Source organism: Salvelinus namaycush, chromosome 28 (assembly GCF_016432855.1).
Source record: "Salvelinus namaycush isolate Seneca chromosome 28, SaNama_1.0, whole genome shotgun sequence".
NCBI classification, from domain to species: domain Eukaryota; kingdom Metazoa; phylum Chordata; class Actinopteri; order Salmoniformes; family Salmonidae; genus Salvelinus; species Salvelinus namaycush.
This window is the reverse complement of record NC_052334.1, coordinates 1,993,992-2,011,020: the sequence shown is the minus strand read 5'-3', so window position 1 is coordinate 2,011,020 and position 17,029 is coordinate 1,993,992. Positions and strand designations below refer to the sequence as shown.

Genomic DNA, 17,029 nt, shown 5'->3' with positions numbered 1-17,029 from the left:
AGAATAGAGTATAATAAACTAGAGTATAATAGAAGAGTATAATAAACTAGAATAGCGTATAATAAACTATAATATAGTATAATAGAATAGAATAAACTAGAGTATAATAGAATAGAGTATAATAAACTAGAATAGAGTATAATAGACTATAATAAACTAGAGAATACTAGAATAGAGTATAATAAACTAGAATAGAGTATAATAGACTATAATAAACTAGAGAATACTAGAATAAAGTATAATAAAATAAATTAAAATAGAGTATACTAGAATAAACTATATTAGACTAGAATTGAGTATAATGACTAGAATAGAGTATAATAAACTAGAATAGAGTATAATATAATAGAGTATAATAAATTATAATAAACTAGATTATAATAAACTAGAATAGAGTATAATAAACTAAAATAGAGTATAATAGAATATAGTATAATAAACTAGGAGAGTATACTAGACTAGAATAGAGTATAATAAAGTAGAGTATACTAGAATAAAGTATAATAGAACACAGTATGACTAGAATAGAGTATAATAACCTAGAATAATATAAGAGACTAGAATAGAGTATAATAAACTAGAATAATATAAGAGACTAGAATAGAGTATAATAAACTAGAATAGAGTATAACAGAATAGAGTATAATAAACTAGAATAGAGTATAATAAACTAGAATAGTATAAGAGACTAGAATAGAGTATAATAAACTAGAATATAGTATATTAAAGTAGTATATATAAGAGACTAGAATGGAGTATAAGAGAATAGAACAGAGTATAACAGACTAGAATAGAGAATAACAGACAATAGAATGATCTCTGACCTGCAGTAGGTGGAGGTGTCGCCATCCTAGAGGGGGTAGAGGGACAGCTGTCCTGGGCAGGACAATGGTCATCCTGGAGACTGATCACAGAATCTGGGGACAGACAGAGGTCCAAGTTTTAACGTTGTAGACTTTTTGTTGTTGCAAAAAAAAGGTTTTCAAACTCAAAATCAAAAGGTGATAAAGTGTCAAAAGTACACATCATATCTAAAAGTCCAAATGTGTAAATTCAGTGTTTGGGGGAACGTTACTTTTTTAAAGTAACTCGTAACGTTACAACGTTACTATGGAAAGTAATACACTAAATTACATGCGTTAACAAAAACAGAAAACCCCTCTGAAGATGCCTAGCGCGTGTTGGTCATTAGAATGGCTTGCATAGCTTAGTCTACATGTCACTCGTCTACATGTCACTCGTCTATATGTCTATACCAACTCAAGCAATAATGACAGAAGCAATATATCCTTTACAATACTTTAAATAAATGATATACAGTTGAAGTCAGAAGTTTACATACACCTTAGCCAAATACATTTAAACTCAGTTTTTCACAATTCCTGACATTTAATCCTACTAAACATTCCCTGTTTTAGGTCAGTTAGGATCACCACTTTATTTTAAGAATGTGAAATGTCGGAATAATAGTAGAGAGAATGATTTATTTCAGCTTTTATTTCTTTCAACACATTCCCAGTGGGTCAGAAGTTTACATACACTCAATTAGTATTTGGTAGCATTGCCTTTAAATTGTTTAACTTGGGTTAAACGTTTCAGGTAGCCTTCCACAAGCTTCCCACAATAAGTTGGGGGGAATTCTGGCCCATTCCTCCTGAAAGAGCTGGTGTAACTGAGTCAGGTTTGTAGGCCTCCTTGCTCGCAAACACTTTTTCAGTTCTGCCCACACATTTTCTATAGGATTGAGGTCAGGGCTTTGTGATGGCCATTCCAATACCTTGACTTTGTTGTCCTTAAGCCATTTTGCCACAACTTTGGAAGTATGCTTGGGGTCATTGTCCATTTGGAAGACCCATTGTCCATTGTCCCATTGACCCATTGTCCATTTGGAAGACCCAAGCTTTAACTTCCTGACTGATGTCTTGAGATGTTGCTTCAATATATCCACATCATTTTCTTTTCTCATGATGCCATCTATTTTGTGAAGTGCACCAGTCCCTCCTGCAGCAAAGCACCCCCACAACATGATGCTGCCACCCCCGTTCTTCACGGTTGGGATGGTGTTCTTCGGCTTGCAAGCATCCCCCTTTTTCCTCCAAACATAACGATGGTCATTATGGCCAAACAGTTCTATTTTTGTTTAATCAGACCAGAGGACATTTCTCCATTTCTTCTTTGTCCCCATGTGCAGTTGCAAACCGTAGTCTGGCTTATGACGGTTTTGAAGTAGTGGCTTCTTACTTGCTGAGTGGCCTTTCAGGTTATGTCGATATAGGACCTTCAGGCGTTTGGAAATTGCTCCCAAGGATGAACCAGACTTGTGGAGGTCTACAATTTTTTTTCTGAGGTCTTTGCTGATTTCTTTTGATTTTCCCATGATGTCAAGCAAAGAGGCACTGAGTTTGAAGGTAGGCCTTGCAATACATCCACAGGTACACCTCCAATTGACTCAAATGATGTCAATTAGCCTATCAGAAGCTTCTAAAGCCATGACATCATTTTCTAGAATTTTCCAAGCTGTTTAAAGGCACAGTCAACTTAGTGTATGTAAACTTCTGACCCACTGGAATTGTGATACAGTGAATTATAAGTGAAATAATCTGTCTGTAAACAACTGTTGGGAAAATTACTTTTGTCATGCACAAAGTAGATGTCCTAACCGACTTGCCAAAACTATAGTTTGTTAACAATAAATTTGTGGAGTGGTTGAAAAACTAGTTTTAATGACTCCAACCTAAGTGTATGTACACTTCCGACTTCAACTGTACATATACAGTCGTGGCCAAAAGTTTTGAGAATGACACAAATATTAATTTCCACAAAGTTTGCTGCTTAAGTGTCTTTAGATATTTTTGTCAGATGTTACTATGGAATACTGAAGTATAATTACAAGCATTTCAGAAGTGTCAAAGGCTTTTATTGACAATTACATGAAGTTGATGCAAAGAGTCAATATTTGCAATGTTGACCTTTCTTATTCAAGACCTCTGCAATCCCCCCTTGGCATGCTGTCAATTAACTTCTGGGCCACATCCTGACTGATGGCAGCCCATTCTTGCATAATCAATGCTTGGAGCTTGTCAGAATTTGTGGATTTTTGTATGTCCCACCCGCCTCTTGAGGATTGACCACAAGTTCTCAATGGGATTAAGGTCTGGGGAGTTTCCTGGCCATGGACCCAAAATATCGATGTTTTGTTCCCCGAGCCACTTAGTTATCACTTTTGCCTTATGGCAAGGTGCTCCATCATGCTGGAAAAGGCATTGTTCATCACCAAACTGTTCCTGGATGGTTGAGAGAAGTTGCTCTCGGAGGATGTGTTGGTACCATTCTTTATTCATGGCTGTGTTCTTAGGCAAAATTGTGAGTGAGCCCACTCCCTTGGCTGAGAAGCAACCCCACACACGAATGGTCTCAGGATGCTTTACTGTTGACATGACACAGGACTGATGGTAGCGCTCACCTTGTCTTCTCCGGACAAGCTTTTTTCCGGAAGCCCCAAACAATCGGAAAGGGGATTCATCAGAGAAAATGACTTTACCCCAGTCCTCAGCAATCCCTGTACCTTTTGCAGAATATCAGTCTGTCCCTGATGTTTTTTCTGGAGAGAAGTGGCTTCTTTGCTGCCCTTCTTGACACCAGGCCATCCTCCAAAAGTATTCGCCTCACTGTGCGTGCAGATGCACTCACACCTGCCTGCTGCCATTCCTGAGCAAGCTCTGTACTGGTGGTGCCCCGATCCCGCAGCTGAATCAACTTTAGGAGACGGTCCTGGCGCTTGCTGGACTTTCTTGGGCACCCTGAAGCTTTCTTCACATCAATTGAACCGCTCTCCTTGAAGTTCTTGATGATCCGATAAATGGTTGATTTAGGTGCAATCTTACTGGCAGCAATATCCTTGCCTGTGAAGCCCTTTTTGTGCAAAGCAATGATGACGGCACGTGTTTCCTTGCAGGTAACCATGGTTGACAGAGGAAGAACAATGATTCCAAGCACCACCCTCCTTTGGAAGCTTCCAGTCTGTTATTCAAACTCAATCAGCATGACAGAGTGATCTCCAGCCTTGTCCTCGTCAACACTCACACTTGTGTTAACGAGAGAATCACTGACATGATGTCAGCTTCTCCTTTTGTGGCAGGGCTGAAATGCAGTGGAAATGTTTTTGGGGAATTCAGTTCAATTGCATGGCAAAGAGGGACTTTGCAATTAATTGCAATTCATCTGATCACTCTTCATAACATTCTGGAGTATATGCAAATTGCCATCATACAAACTGAGGCAGCAGACTTTGTGAAAATTCATATTTGTATCATTCTCAAAACCTTTGGCCACGACTGTACACTGGGTATCATAAGTATTCACCCCACTTCAAATTTTATTGTGTTACAAAGTGGGATTAAATAGTCATTTATTTGAAAATGACACATACCCCTTCACTAGATAAGTTCAACGCTCAACGCTCTGAGTCGATGCATGTTTGAAACACCTTTGGCAGCGATTACAGCTGTGAGTCTTGGGTAAATCTCTAAGAGTTTTGCACACCTGGATTGTGCAATATTTTACCATTATTATTTCCAAAAATGTTTAAGCTCAGTCAAGGTGTTGGGGATCATGGCAAGACAGCAATCTTCAAGTCTTGCCATAGATTTTCAAATAGATTGAATCAACACTGTAACTTGGCCACTCAGGAGCATTTGGCCTTGTGTTTTAGGTTATTGTCCTGCTGAAAGGTGAATTCCTCTCCCAGCGGCTGGTGGAAAGCAGACTGAACCAAGTTTTCCTCTAGGACTTTGCGTGTGCTTAGCTCCATTCCATGTATTTTTTATCCTAAAAAACTCCCCAGTATTTTCTGATGTCAAGCATACCCATAACATGATGCAGCCACCACCATTCTTGAAAATCAGGAGGAAGTTATTCAGTGATGTGTTGTGTTGGATTTTCCCCAACATAAGGCTTTGCATATAGGCCAAACATTTATTGCTTTGCCTTGTTTTATATTCTGTATATTTTTACTCTGTCATTTAGGTCATTATTGTGGAGTCACTACAATGTTGTTGATCCATCCTCAGTTTTCTCCTATCACAGCCATTGAACTCTGTAGCGGTTTTAAAATCACCAATGGCCTCATGGTGAGATTCCTGAGCAGTTTCTTTCCTGTCCAGCAGCTCAGTTGATGTGACTGGGGTGGTTTAATACATCATCCACAGCATAATTGTGAACTTGACCGCACTTAAAGAGATATTCAATGCATGATTTGTTATTGATTCCCATCTACCAAATCACTTCCCTTTTTCATGAGGCATCTTTTGAAAAAAGCTCCCAGGTCAAAATGTACTGTAGTTGAATCTGTGCTAGAGAATTCAACACTTGACTGAGGGACTTTACAGATGTATGTATGGGGGACAGAGGAAGGGGTAGTCTTTCAAAGAATCCTGTCAACCCATATTATTTCACACCCAGTGAGGCCATGTAACTTATTATGTGATTTGTTAAGCCACATTTTTCTCCTGAACTAATATAGGCTTGCCTAAACAAAGGGGGTTCAATACGACTATATTTTAGTTATTACATTTTATTAATTTGTAAAAATGTGTATTTTATTTTCACTTTGATATTACGGAGTATATTGTGTAGATCAATGACCCCCCCCCCCCCAAAAAAATCTATCTATTTCAAATCACACTTTGTAATACAACTACATTTTTTTTTAAATCCAAGGGGGTGAATACTTCTGATACCCACTGTATAAAACCAACTGGGCTTCGTAAGAGGAGAGCTCAAATACAAGTACAACTGGCTACCAATCTGTTTTACACACAGATACGAACTGGGCGGAGATTCTACGTAAAACTATACTTTCACGTTATTCTAATTGTACTGCCCTTTACTTTATGTTAAATGGTGAAAAAAGAGCGGAGAAATGTCAATTCTTATCAACTGAGACTAACTTAGCTACGCTATTTTCTTTATTACCAGACAATAAACGGGCCACTCGCCTGAATCCGATGAAAATCCAGCAAGTAACGTCAGTCAACACTCAAGGTAACATCGGTCCTTTTCTTCAGCCATTTCTAAGTAATAGGACTACTTCCACGATAAAGGCTATTGTCGCTGTCATCTCACACGCTATCTAGCTAGCATGCCAACTACCCGCCACAACGTTCATGCAGGAACAGCGTGATGATCGTAGCCTAGGGTGGAGGGATTTTCTTTTTTTCTTTTTTTTGTGCCAAAACAAAGAAAAAGGACAATAATATTGTAAAAGTAACCAAGTAACTTATTGATTAAATTGAAAAACTAAACGAGTTAGGTTACTCGTTACCACAAAAAAAATATATATATAATCAGAGTACTTGGTAACTAGTTACTCCCAACACTGTGTCTGATAGAGGAAGGTAGTCGTGAGATAACAAAGGAAACTTGACTTTAACTCTACAATAACGGATTGGATTTTATATAAAACCAACCGAGGTACTCAAAGCACTTTACAAAGTAAGAGGGAATTTCCCATCATCCACCACCAATGAGTGGCAGCACCCACTTGAATGACGCACGGCAACCATTTTGTACCAGAACGTTTATCACACGTCACCACAACTCATAGACACAACTTGAGAGATTGGACAATCACATATCCATAGTACATTTGACTTACAATATGAGTGGTTGTGTAGACCGATGACTGAGTCTGGGGAGACAGGGAGAGACATCCAATAGTACAAACCTGTGCATTAGTGACATAACACCCTTTTTCCACTGTCGTGTTGACCTGAACCGTAGTTTGCTGGCTTGGATATTTCCAGAAAGTTCCAGAAACTATGGTGGACGCATAACCAGGCCAGAGGAGTACAGGTCGTGTGAGTGGCGCCTCACAATCATTACACAACATCATTCCCAAACATTAGGCTAGTGTTCTCTCCCTCCTTTCTCGTTATTTTCAATTCTCCATTACGCAGCTTCTCTCTTAATGAAATAAACTCAGACATCGTCCTTTTTGCCTGTGGATCGACGGTGGATCGACGTGGATCGACGTAAACTTTTTCTGCCCAAGTTCCCAAAAGCATTTGGCGTGTATTTGCCGCCCGTACAGTTAGGCCCTAAAGCTTAGGCACTAACGGCAGATAAAATATATGAAATCGCACAATAATGATACGTTTGTGGAATTTGAATACATCCCTTTCTCTTTCTTCAACCCAATAGCCCTTCAACCACACAATATTTTCTGACCCCTAAACCCACCCGACCCACAGATATAACACCAGGGGGGTCTGCGGGTTACGGGTCAACCCGCGCATCACTAGTGTGTTTGTGTGTGGTGCGGTTGGTACTGACCAGAACGAGACCTCTCCGTGGGTGCGTAGGGGAAGTCCAGGGCCTTGCAGGCGTAGTTAGAGAGTAGTTTGTCTATGTCATGGGTGGTGAAGCCATCCTCCCGGCCTAATAGTAGGTTCTGTAACGTCCTCACCGCCACTTCAGCCCAGTCCACCTTCAAAGGTCAAAGTTCTCATTGAACAAATGGCAGACAGTAAACACTGAAATACTTGATAACAGATTAAAAGACTTCAGCTCCAGATTATATTAACTACACAATGTGCCACTAATAATCACTGCCACGTGAGCCCAGTCCACCGTAGTAGTAGTAAAAGTACCAGTAGTAGTAGTAGTAGTAGTAGTAGTAGTCGTATTACCAGTAGTATTACCAGTAGTAGTAGTAGTATTACCAGTAGTAGTAGTAGTATTACCAGTAGTATTACCAGTAGTAGTAGTATTACCAGTAGTAGTAGTAGTAGTAGTAGTACCCGTAGTAGTAGTAGTAGTATTACCAGTAGTAGTAGTATTACCAGTAGTAGTAGTAGTAGTAGTAGTACCCGTAGTAGTAGTAGTAGTATTACCAGTAGTAGTAGTAGTAGCAGTAGTGGTATTACCAGTAGTAGTAGTAGTAGTAGTAGTAGTAGTACCCGTAGTAGTAGTAGTAGTATTACCAGTAGTAGTAGTAGTAGCAGTAGTGGTATTACCAGTAGTAGTAGTAGTAGTAGTAGTACCAGTAGTGGTAGTAGTAGTATTACCAGTAGTAGTAGTATTACCAGTATTACCAGTAGTAGTACTATTACCAGTATTACCAGTAGTAGTAGTAGTAGTAGTACCAGTAGTAGTACCAGTAGTAGTAGTATTAACAGTATTAGTAGTAGTAGTAGTAGTAGTAGTAGTAGTACCAGTAGTAAAGCAGCCGCAGTAGCATCAACAGTAGTAGTAGTAGTAGTAGTACCAGTAGTAGTACCAGTAGTAGTAGTATTAACAGTATTAGTAGTAGTAGTAGTAGTACCAGTAGTAGTACCAGTAGTAGTAGTATTAACAGTATTAGTAGTAGTAGTAGTAGTAGTAGTAGTACCAGTAGTAGTAGTATTAACAGTATTAGTAGTAGTAGTAGTAGTAGTAGTACCAGTAGTAGTAGTAGTAGTTGTACCAGTAGTAGCAGTATTACCAGTAGTAGTAGTAGTATTACCAGTAGAGTTTATTTGCTGCTCGCATTCATAGATGCAATTGGACACCAATTTACATTCATAGATTTTTATCAAATAGTAAAATCCAAAACTAGCACAATACTTTTTTTTATAATACAATATGATAAATACTATAGATACAGTACCAGTCAAAAGTTTGGACACCAACTCATTCAAGGGTTTTTCTTTATTTTTACTGTTTTCTACATTGTAGAATAATAGTGAAGACATCAAAACTATGAAATAACACATATGGAATCATGTAGTAACCCAAAAAGTGTTAAACAATTCAAAATATACTTAAAATATTTGATTCTTCAAAGTAGCCACCCTTTGCCTTGATGACAGCTTTGCACACTCTTGGCATTCTCTCAACCAGTTTCATGAGGTAGTCACCTGGAATGCATTTCAATTAACAGTTGTGCCTTGTTGAAAGTTAATTTCTGGAATTTCTTTCCTCAATGCGTTTGAGACAATCAGTTGTATTGTGACATGGTAGGGGAGATATACAGAAGATTGCCCTATTTGGTAAAAGACCAAGTCCATATTATGGCAAGAACAGCTCAAATGAACAAAGAGAAATGACAGTCCATCATTACTTTAAGACATGAAGGTCAGTCAATACGGAACATTTCAAGAACTTTGAAAGTTTCAAGTGCAGTCGCAAAAACCTCAAGCGCTATGATGAAACAGGCTCTCATGAGGACCGCCACAGGAAAGGAAGACCCAGAGTTACCTCTGCTGCAGAGGATACGTTCATTAGTTACCAGCCTCAGAAATTACAGCCCAAATAAATGCTTCACAGAGTTCAAGTAACAGACACATCTCAACAACTGTTCAGAGGAGACTGTGTAAATCAGGCCTTCGTAGCCAAATTGCTGCAAAGAAACCACTACTAAAGGGCACCAATAAGAAGAAGAGACTTGATTGGGCCAAGAAACACGAGCAGTGGACATTAGACTGGTGGAAATCTGTCCTTTGGTCTGATGAGTCCAAATGTTATATTTTTGGTTCCAACCGTTGTGTCTTTGTGAAACGCAGAGTAGGTGAATGGATGATCTCCGCATGTGTGGTTCCCACCGTGAAGCATGGAGGAGGTGGTGTTGATGGTGTGGGGGTGCTTTGCTGAAGACACTGTCAGTGATTTATTTATAATTCAAGGCACACTTAACCAGCATGGCTACCACAGCATTCTGCAGCGATACGCCATCCTATCTGGTTTGGGACTATCATTTGTTTTTCCACAGAACAATGACCCAAAACACCTCCAAGCTGTGCAAGGGCTATTTGACCAAGAAGGAGAGTGATGGAGTGCTGCATCAGATGACCTGGCCTCCACAATCACCCGACCTCAACCCAATTGAGATGGTTTGGGATGAGTTGGACTGTAGAAGGAAAAGCAGCCAGCAAGTGCTCAGCATATGTGGGAACTCCTTCAAGACCGTTGGAACAGCATTCCAGGTGAAGCTGGTTGAGAGAATGCCAAGAGTGTGCAAATCTGTCATCAAGGCAAAGGGTGGCAACTTTGAAAAATCTAAAATATATTTTGATTTGTTTAACACTTTTTCGGTTACTATGTGATTCCATATGTGTTATTTCATAGTTTTGATGTCTTTACTATTATTCGACAATGTAGAAAATAGTACAAATAAAGAAAAAACGTTGAATGAGTAGGTGTCCAAACTTTTGACTGGTACTGTATATGACACACACACACCAAACAAAAATATAAACACAACATGCAACAATTTCAAAGTTAGTTCATATAAGGAAATCAGTCAATTGAAATAAATTCATTAGGCCCTAATCTATGGATTTCACATGACTGGAAATACAGATATGCATCTTGTTGGTCACAGATACCTTTAAAAAAAAAGTAGGGGTGTGGATCAGAAAACCAGTCAGTATCTGGTGTGACCACCATTTGCCTCATGCAGCGCGTCACATCTCCTTCGCATAGCAATATGCTGTCGTACACGTTGATCCAGAGCATCCCAAACATGCTCAATGGGTGACATGTCTGGTGAGTATGCAGGCCATGGAAGAACTGGGACATTTTTAGCTTCCAGGAATTGTGTACAGATGATAGCGACATGGGGCCTGTGCATTATCATGCTGAAACATGAGGTGATGGATGAATGGCACGACAATGAGCCTCAGGATCTCGTCACGGTATCTCTGTGCATTCAAATAAAATGCAATCGCGTTCATTGTCCGTAGCTTATGCCTGCCCATACCGTAACCCCTCCTCCACCATGGGGCACTCTGTTCACAACGTTGACGTCAGCAAACCACTCACCCACACGACGCCATACCGGCTGTCTACCATCTGCCAGGTACAGTTTAAACCAGGATTTGTCCGTGAAAAGCACACTTCTCCAGCGTGCCAGTGGCCATCAGAGGTGAGCAGTCGGGTCAAGACCCTGGTGAGGACAACGAGCACCCAGATGAGCTTCCCTGAGACGGTTTCTGACAGTTTGTGCAAATCTACAGCTTCATCAGCTGTCCAGGTGGCTGGTCTCAGTCGATCCCGCAGGTGAAGAAGCAGGATGTGGAGGTCCTGGGCTGGCGTGGTAACGTGTGGTCTGCGGTTGTGAGGCCGGTTGGACGTACTGCCAAATTCTCAAAAACGACATTGGAGGCGGCTTATGGTAGAAAAATGAACATTAAATTCACTAGCAATAGCTCTGGTGGACATTCCTGCAGTCAGCATGCAAATTGCACGCTCCCTCAAAACTTGAGACATCTGTGGCATTTGTGTTGTGTTACAAAACTGCACATTTTAGAGTGGCCTTTTATTGTCCCCAGCACAAGGTGCATCTGTGTAATGATCATGCTGTTTAATCAGCTTCTTGATATGCCACACCTGTCAGGTGGATGGATTTATCTTGGCAAAGGAGAAATGCTCACTAACAGGGATGTCAACAACATTTGAGAGAAATGTGTGCATATGGAAGATTTCGGGGATCTTTTATTTCAACTCATGAAACATGGGACCAACACTTTACATGTTGCGTTTATATTTTTGTCCACATAATACAATAATACTATAACAACAATAATTGGGTGGCACCTTCAGGTTCATCAGGAGCTGTTCCAGCATTAATAGTGGCTCAGAGAGGAGGGGAAAGTAGTCCTGTCTGGCGTTGGGGGGGAGGGTGAGGAGGACCTAGAGGAGAGAGAAGAGAGACGGCGAGTAGAGAGAATAGGGAGAGAGGAGAAAGAGAGAGACAGAGAGGAGAGAGAAGAGAGAGAGAGGAGAAAGAGAGAGACAGAGAGTAGAGAGAGTAGGGAGACAGAGAGGAGAGGAGAGTAGAGAGAGTAGAGGAGAGAGTAGAGAGAGTAGGGAAACAGAGAGGAGAGAGAAGAGAGAGTAGAGAGAGTGTAGAGGAGAGAGTAGAGAGAGTAGGGATACAGAGAGGAGAGGAGACAGAGAGGAGAGAGTAGAGAGTAGAGAGAGTAGAGATACAGAGAAGAGAGAGTAGAGAGAGTAAAGAGAGTAGGGAGACAGAGAAGAGAGAGTAGAGAGAGTAGGGAGAGAGAGTAGGGAGACAGAGCGGAGAGGAGATTTGAGAGTGTAGAGGAGAATGAGATTAGAGAGTAGGGATACAGAGAGGAGAGAAGAGAGTAGAGAGAGTGTAGAGGAGAGAGTAGAGAAACAGAGAGGAGAGAGAAGAGAGAGTAGAGAGAGTGTAGAGGAGAGAGTAGAGAGAGTAGGGATACAGAGAGGAGAGGAGACAGAGAGGAGAGAGTAGAGAGTAGAGAGAGTAGAGATACAGAGAAGAGAGAGTAGAGAGAGTAAAGAGAGTAGGGAGACAGAGAAGAGAGAGTAGAGAGAGTAGGGAGAGAGAGTAGGGAGACAGAGCGGAGAGGAGATTTGAGAGTGTAGAGGAGAATGAGATTAGAGAGTAGGGATACAGAGAGGAGAGAAGAGAGTAGAGAGAGTGTAGAGGAGAGAGTAGAGAGAGTAGGGAGACAAAGAGGAGAGGAGACAGAGAGGAGAGAGTAGAGAGGTTCATTTAAAACACTATCTGGTGGTGTTTTAAATGTGTCGGTTCAAATCAGACCTACTGCCTTGGTGACACACCTATCGTTCCTGCTCTCCCCCATCGTTCCGGCTCTCCCCCACCGTTTCTGCTCTCCCCCATCGTTCCTGCTCTCCCCCACCGTTCCTGCTCTCCCCCACCGTTCCTGCTCTCCCCCACCGTTCCTGCTCTCCCCCACCGTTCCTGCTCTCCCCCACCGTTCCTGCTCTCCCCCACCGTTCCTGCTCTCCCCCATCGTTCCTGCTCTCCCCCATCGTTCCTGCTCTCCCCCATCGTTCCTGCTCTCTCCCTTGTCCAATAAAAACACAGAAAAAAAACATTTACATTTGAGTCATTTAGCAGACGCTCTTATCCAGAGCGACTTACAGGAGCAATTAGGGTTCAATTCCTTGCTCAAGGTCTTTCACCTCATCGGCTTGGGGATTTGAACCTTTCAGTTCCCAACGCTCTTATCCGCTAGGCTCCCCATCAACACTCGAGCTCACAGATACAATAAAGGTCATTGAATCTGCTGACCTTGGATCCCAGGTGAAGGTCCTGGATGTGGCGGCGGCGGGCTGGGGACACTTGGCTCTGGAAGTGCAGAGTGAGGTAGTTAGCCAGGAAGTGGCAGGCAGCCAATCCGGGCCGGCGGTCCAGAGCGCGTTCACACACCTCCAGACCCAAGGTTAAGTCTGATAGGCCCGCCAGCAGCTGTACCAATCACAGTGAAGAGAGTCAATGAGAAACAAAGTCTATGACATAGCGCACAGAACAGAAACAACTATAGGCAGATGGGTCTCAATTGTATAAACTGGATTCCTCTTCTCCTTTCCTTCGTCTGCACTGATTGGAAAGACAATGGACAGGTGAAAGGAGATTTCCTAATACTGTAGGATTCCAGCCCATTGCCTTCACCTATTCTGTTCTTCCAATAAGGGAAGATAGAAGAGAAGAAACGGAGGAGAGGAAGGAGAAGAAACGGAGGAGAGGAAGGAGAAGAAACGGAGCAGAGGAAGGAGAAGAAACGGAGGAGAGGAAGGAGAAGAAACGGAGGAGAGGAAGGAGAAGAAGGAGAAGAAACGGAGGAGAGGGAAGGAGAAGAAGGAGAAGAAACGGAGGAGAGGGAAGGAGAAGAAGGAGAAGAAACGGAGGAGAGGGAAGGAGAAGAAGGAGAAGAAACGGAGGAGAGGAAGGAGAAGAAACGGAGGAGAGGAAGGAGAAGAAACGGAGCAGAGGAAGGAGAAGAAACGGAGGAGAGGAAGGAGAAGAAACGGAGGAGAGGAAGGAGAAGAAACGGAGGAGAGGAAGGAGAAGAAACGGAGGAGAGGGAGGAGAAGAAACAGAGGAGAGGAAGGAGAAGAAACGGAGGAGAGGGAAGGAGAAGAAACGGAGGAGAGGGAAGGAGAAGAAACGGAGGAGAGGAAGGAGAAGAAACGGAGGAGAGGAAGGAGAAGAAACGGAGGAGAGGGAAGGAGAAGAAACGGAGGAGAGGGAAGGAGAAGAAACGGAGGAGAGGGAAGGAGAAGAAACGGAGGAGAGGGAAGGAGAAGAAACGGAGGAGAGGAAGGAGAAGAAACGGAGGAGAGGGAAGGAGAAGAAACGGAGGAGAGGGAAGGAGAAGAAACGGAGGAGGGGAAGGAAAAGAAACGGAGGAGAGGAAGGAGAAGAAACGGAGGAGAGGAAGGAGAAGAAACGGAGGAGAGGAAGGAGAAGAAACGGAGGAGAGGGAAGGATAAGAAACGGAGGAGAGGGAAGGAGAAGAAACGGAGGAGAGGAAGGAGAAGAAACGGAGGAGAGGAAGGAGAAGAAACGGAGGAGAGGAAGGAGAAGAAACGGAGGAGAGGAAGGAGAAGAAACGGAGGAGAGGAAGGAGAAGAAACGGAGGAGAGGAAGGAGAAGAAACGGAGGAGAGGAAGGAGAAGAAACGGAGGAGAGGGAAGGATAAGAAACGGAGGAGAGGGAAGGAGAAGAAACGGAGGAGAGGAAGGAGAAGAAACGGAGGAGAGGAAGGAGAAGAAACGGAGGAGAGGAAGGAGAAGAAACGGAGGAGAGGAAGGAGAAGAAACGGAGGAGAGGAAGGAGAAGAAACGGAGGAGAGGGAAGGAGAAGAAACGGAGGAGAGGGAAGGAGAAGAAACGGAGGAGAGGGAGAAGAAACGGAGAGGGAAGGAGAAGAAACGGAGGAGAGGAAGGAGAAGAAACGGAGGAGAGGAAGGAGAAGAAACGGAGGAGAGGGAAGGAGAAGAAACGGAGGAGAGGGAAGGAGAAGAAACGGAGGAGAGGAAGAAGAAACGGAGGAGAGGAAGGAGAAGAAACTGAGAGGGAAGGAGAAGAAACGGAGGAGAGGAAGGAGAATAAACGGAGCAGAGGAAGGAGATTAAACGGAGCAGAGGAAGGAGAAGAAACGGAGCAGGGGAAGGAGAAGAAACGGAGCAGGGGAAGGAGAAGAAACGGAGGAGAGGAAGGAGAACAAACGGAGCAGAGGAAGGAGAATAAACGGAGCAGAGGAAGGAGAATAAACGGAGCAGAGGAAGGAGAATAAACGGAGCAGAGGAAGGAGAATAAACGGAGCAGAGGAAGGAGAATAAACGGAGCAGAGGAAGGAGAATAAACGGAGCAGAGGAAGGAGAATAAACGGAGCAGAGGAAGGAGAATAAACGGAGCAGAGGAAGGAGAATAAACAAGTTGATCAAATTTCAAAGCAGAATTACTTTCCCCATTGTTCCTCAACTGTAGTGTATGATATAATATTTTCTAGCTCTGAGTCTCTACTTTTATCCAATGTAAAAAATAAAAAATAAAAAATCTAATTTTGCTAAATAAGACCGAATTGAGCGTGACGGTCACATATGGAGGAGAGGAAGTAGAAGAAATGAAGGAAGACAGTTTAGACAATAGAGATGCAGATGAAAATCCCCACCTGGAAAGCGTTGTCAGTCTGTCCTTTCTCCAGCAGGTGTAGCAGGTGTTCCGTCTGCAGCTGTAATCTGAGGTGGTCTGAGACCGAGAACAGCGCCATCCACTGGGCACACAGAAAAAACTCCTGACAGAGAGATGATGACAGGACACATGAAATGGACAGCAGAGGAAGCATCGTTTGATCCGTTTAATCCTTTTTACAGAACCCTAAAATGTGGTGCTCTGTGTTTTTGTAAATACTAAAACGTCCATTAAAAAAGTTAGTGCTAAAGTTAACCTGGATAAAAAAAATAATTAAATGGACTATGTTTATAAACACAGTGGTGGGACTTACCTTGGCCTCCAGCCCTCCTAGATAGCATGGACTCAAGGTCTATAACGTCAGTGTTATAAAAGGTGTCAGGCTATTTATACACGCAGTGGTGGGACTTACCTTGGCCTCCAGCCCTCCTAGACAGCATGGACTCAAGGTCTATAACGTCAGTGTTATAAAAGGTGTCAGGCTATTTATACACGCAGTGGTGGGACTTACCTTGGCCTCCAGCCCTCCTAGACAGCATGGACTCAAGGTCTATAACGTCAGTGTTATAAAAGGTGTCAGGCTATTTATACACGCAGTGGTGGGACTTACCTTGGCCTCCAGCCCTCCTAGATAGCATGGACTCAAGGTCTATAACGTCAGTGTTATAAAAGGTGTCAGGCTATTTATAAACGCAGTGGTGGGACTTACCTTGGCCTCCAGCCCTCCTAGACAGCATAGACTCAAGGTCTATAACGTCAGTGTTATAAAAGGTGTCAGGCTATTTATAAACGCAGTGGTGGGACTTACCTTGGCCTCCAGCCCTCCTAGACAGCATAGACTCAAGGTCTATAACGTCAGTGTTATAAAAGGTGTCAGGCTATTTATACACGCAGTGGTGGGACTTACCTTGGCCTCCAGCCCTCCTAGATAGCATGGACTCAAGGTCTATAACGTCAGTGTTATAAAAGGTGTCAGGCTATTTATACACGCAGTGGTGGGACTTACCTTGGCCTCCAGCCCTCCTAGACAGCATGGACTCAAGGTCGATAACGTCAGTGTTATAAAAGGTGTACGCAGTGCTGAGACTCACCCTGGCTTCCAACATCCTAGAAAACATGGACTCGGGATCTCTCCTGGACTCTGTCCTCAGCTCCTGCCAGGTGGCCCACGGCAACGAAGGCTCCAGGTTCAACATCTAGGGATATAAGTTTTGTTCATGTTTTAAAAAATAGTTTTTAAGGAGTGGAAGCAGTCCTATTTTGTTCTTTCATGTGGATAGACACCGTGAGAGAAAGACAGGAAAGATGGCAGAGATGTTTACGCCAGAAGGGTGTGGGCCGGAGTCCAAACTCTTGCCGGCACGGTATACGTGCTGCTGATGACAATCTGTATTTTAACCACATTGTAAAGTTTCAAATCCAAAGTGCTGGAGTACACTTTCTGGCCAAAACAACAACAATGTGTCACTGTCCCAATACTTTTGGAGATCACTGTAGATGGTACTTTAACATGAAGTCAAATTGTGTGCCTTGCTTCAGCTCTTTAAAAGTATTTTTGGGG

The 17,029-nt window shown here is 42.7% G+C and overlaps 1 protein-coding gene across 1 annotated transcript in view; it reads right to left on the bottom strand.

The window, feature by feature from the left end:
• Nucleotides 1–17,029, bottom strand: part of zfyve26 (zinc finger, FYVE domain containing 26) — a 112,432-nt gene that overhangs the window by 42,122 nt on the left and 53,281 nt on the right. The window contains exons 23-28 of the mRNA XM_038966934.1: nucleotides 16,560–16,664; nucleotides 15,449–15,571; nucleotides 13,064–13,240; nucleotides 11,575–11,670; nucleotides 7,333–7,486; nucleotides 825–917 (exon numbers count right to left, since the gene is read on the bottom strand). Coding sequence (XP_038822862.1) covers nucleotides 825–917; nucleotides 7,333–7,486; nucleotides 11,575–11,670; nucleotides 13,064–13,240; nucleotides 15,449–15,571; nucleotides 16,560–16,664 — 748 coding nt within the window. The remainder of the gene's footprint in view (nucleotides 1–824; nucleotides 918–7,332; nucleotides 7,487–11,574; nucleotides 11,671–13,063; nucleotides 13,241–15,448; nucleotides 15,572–16,559; nucleotides 16,665–17,029) is intronic.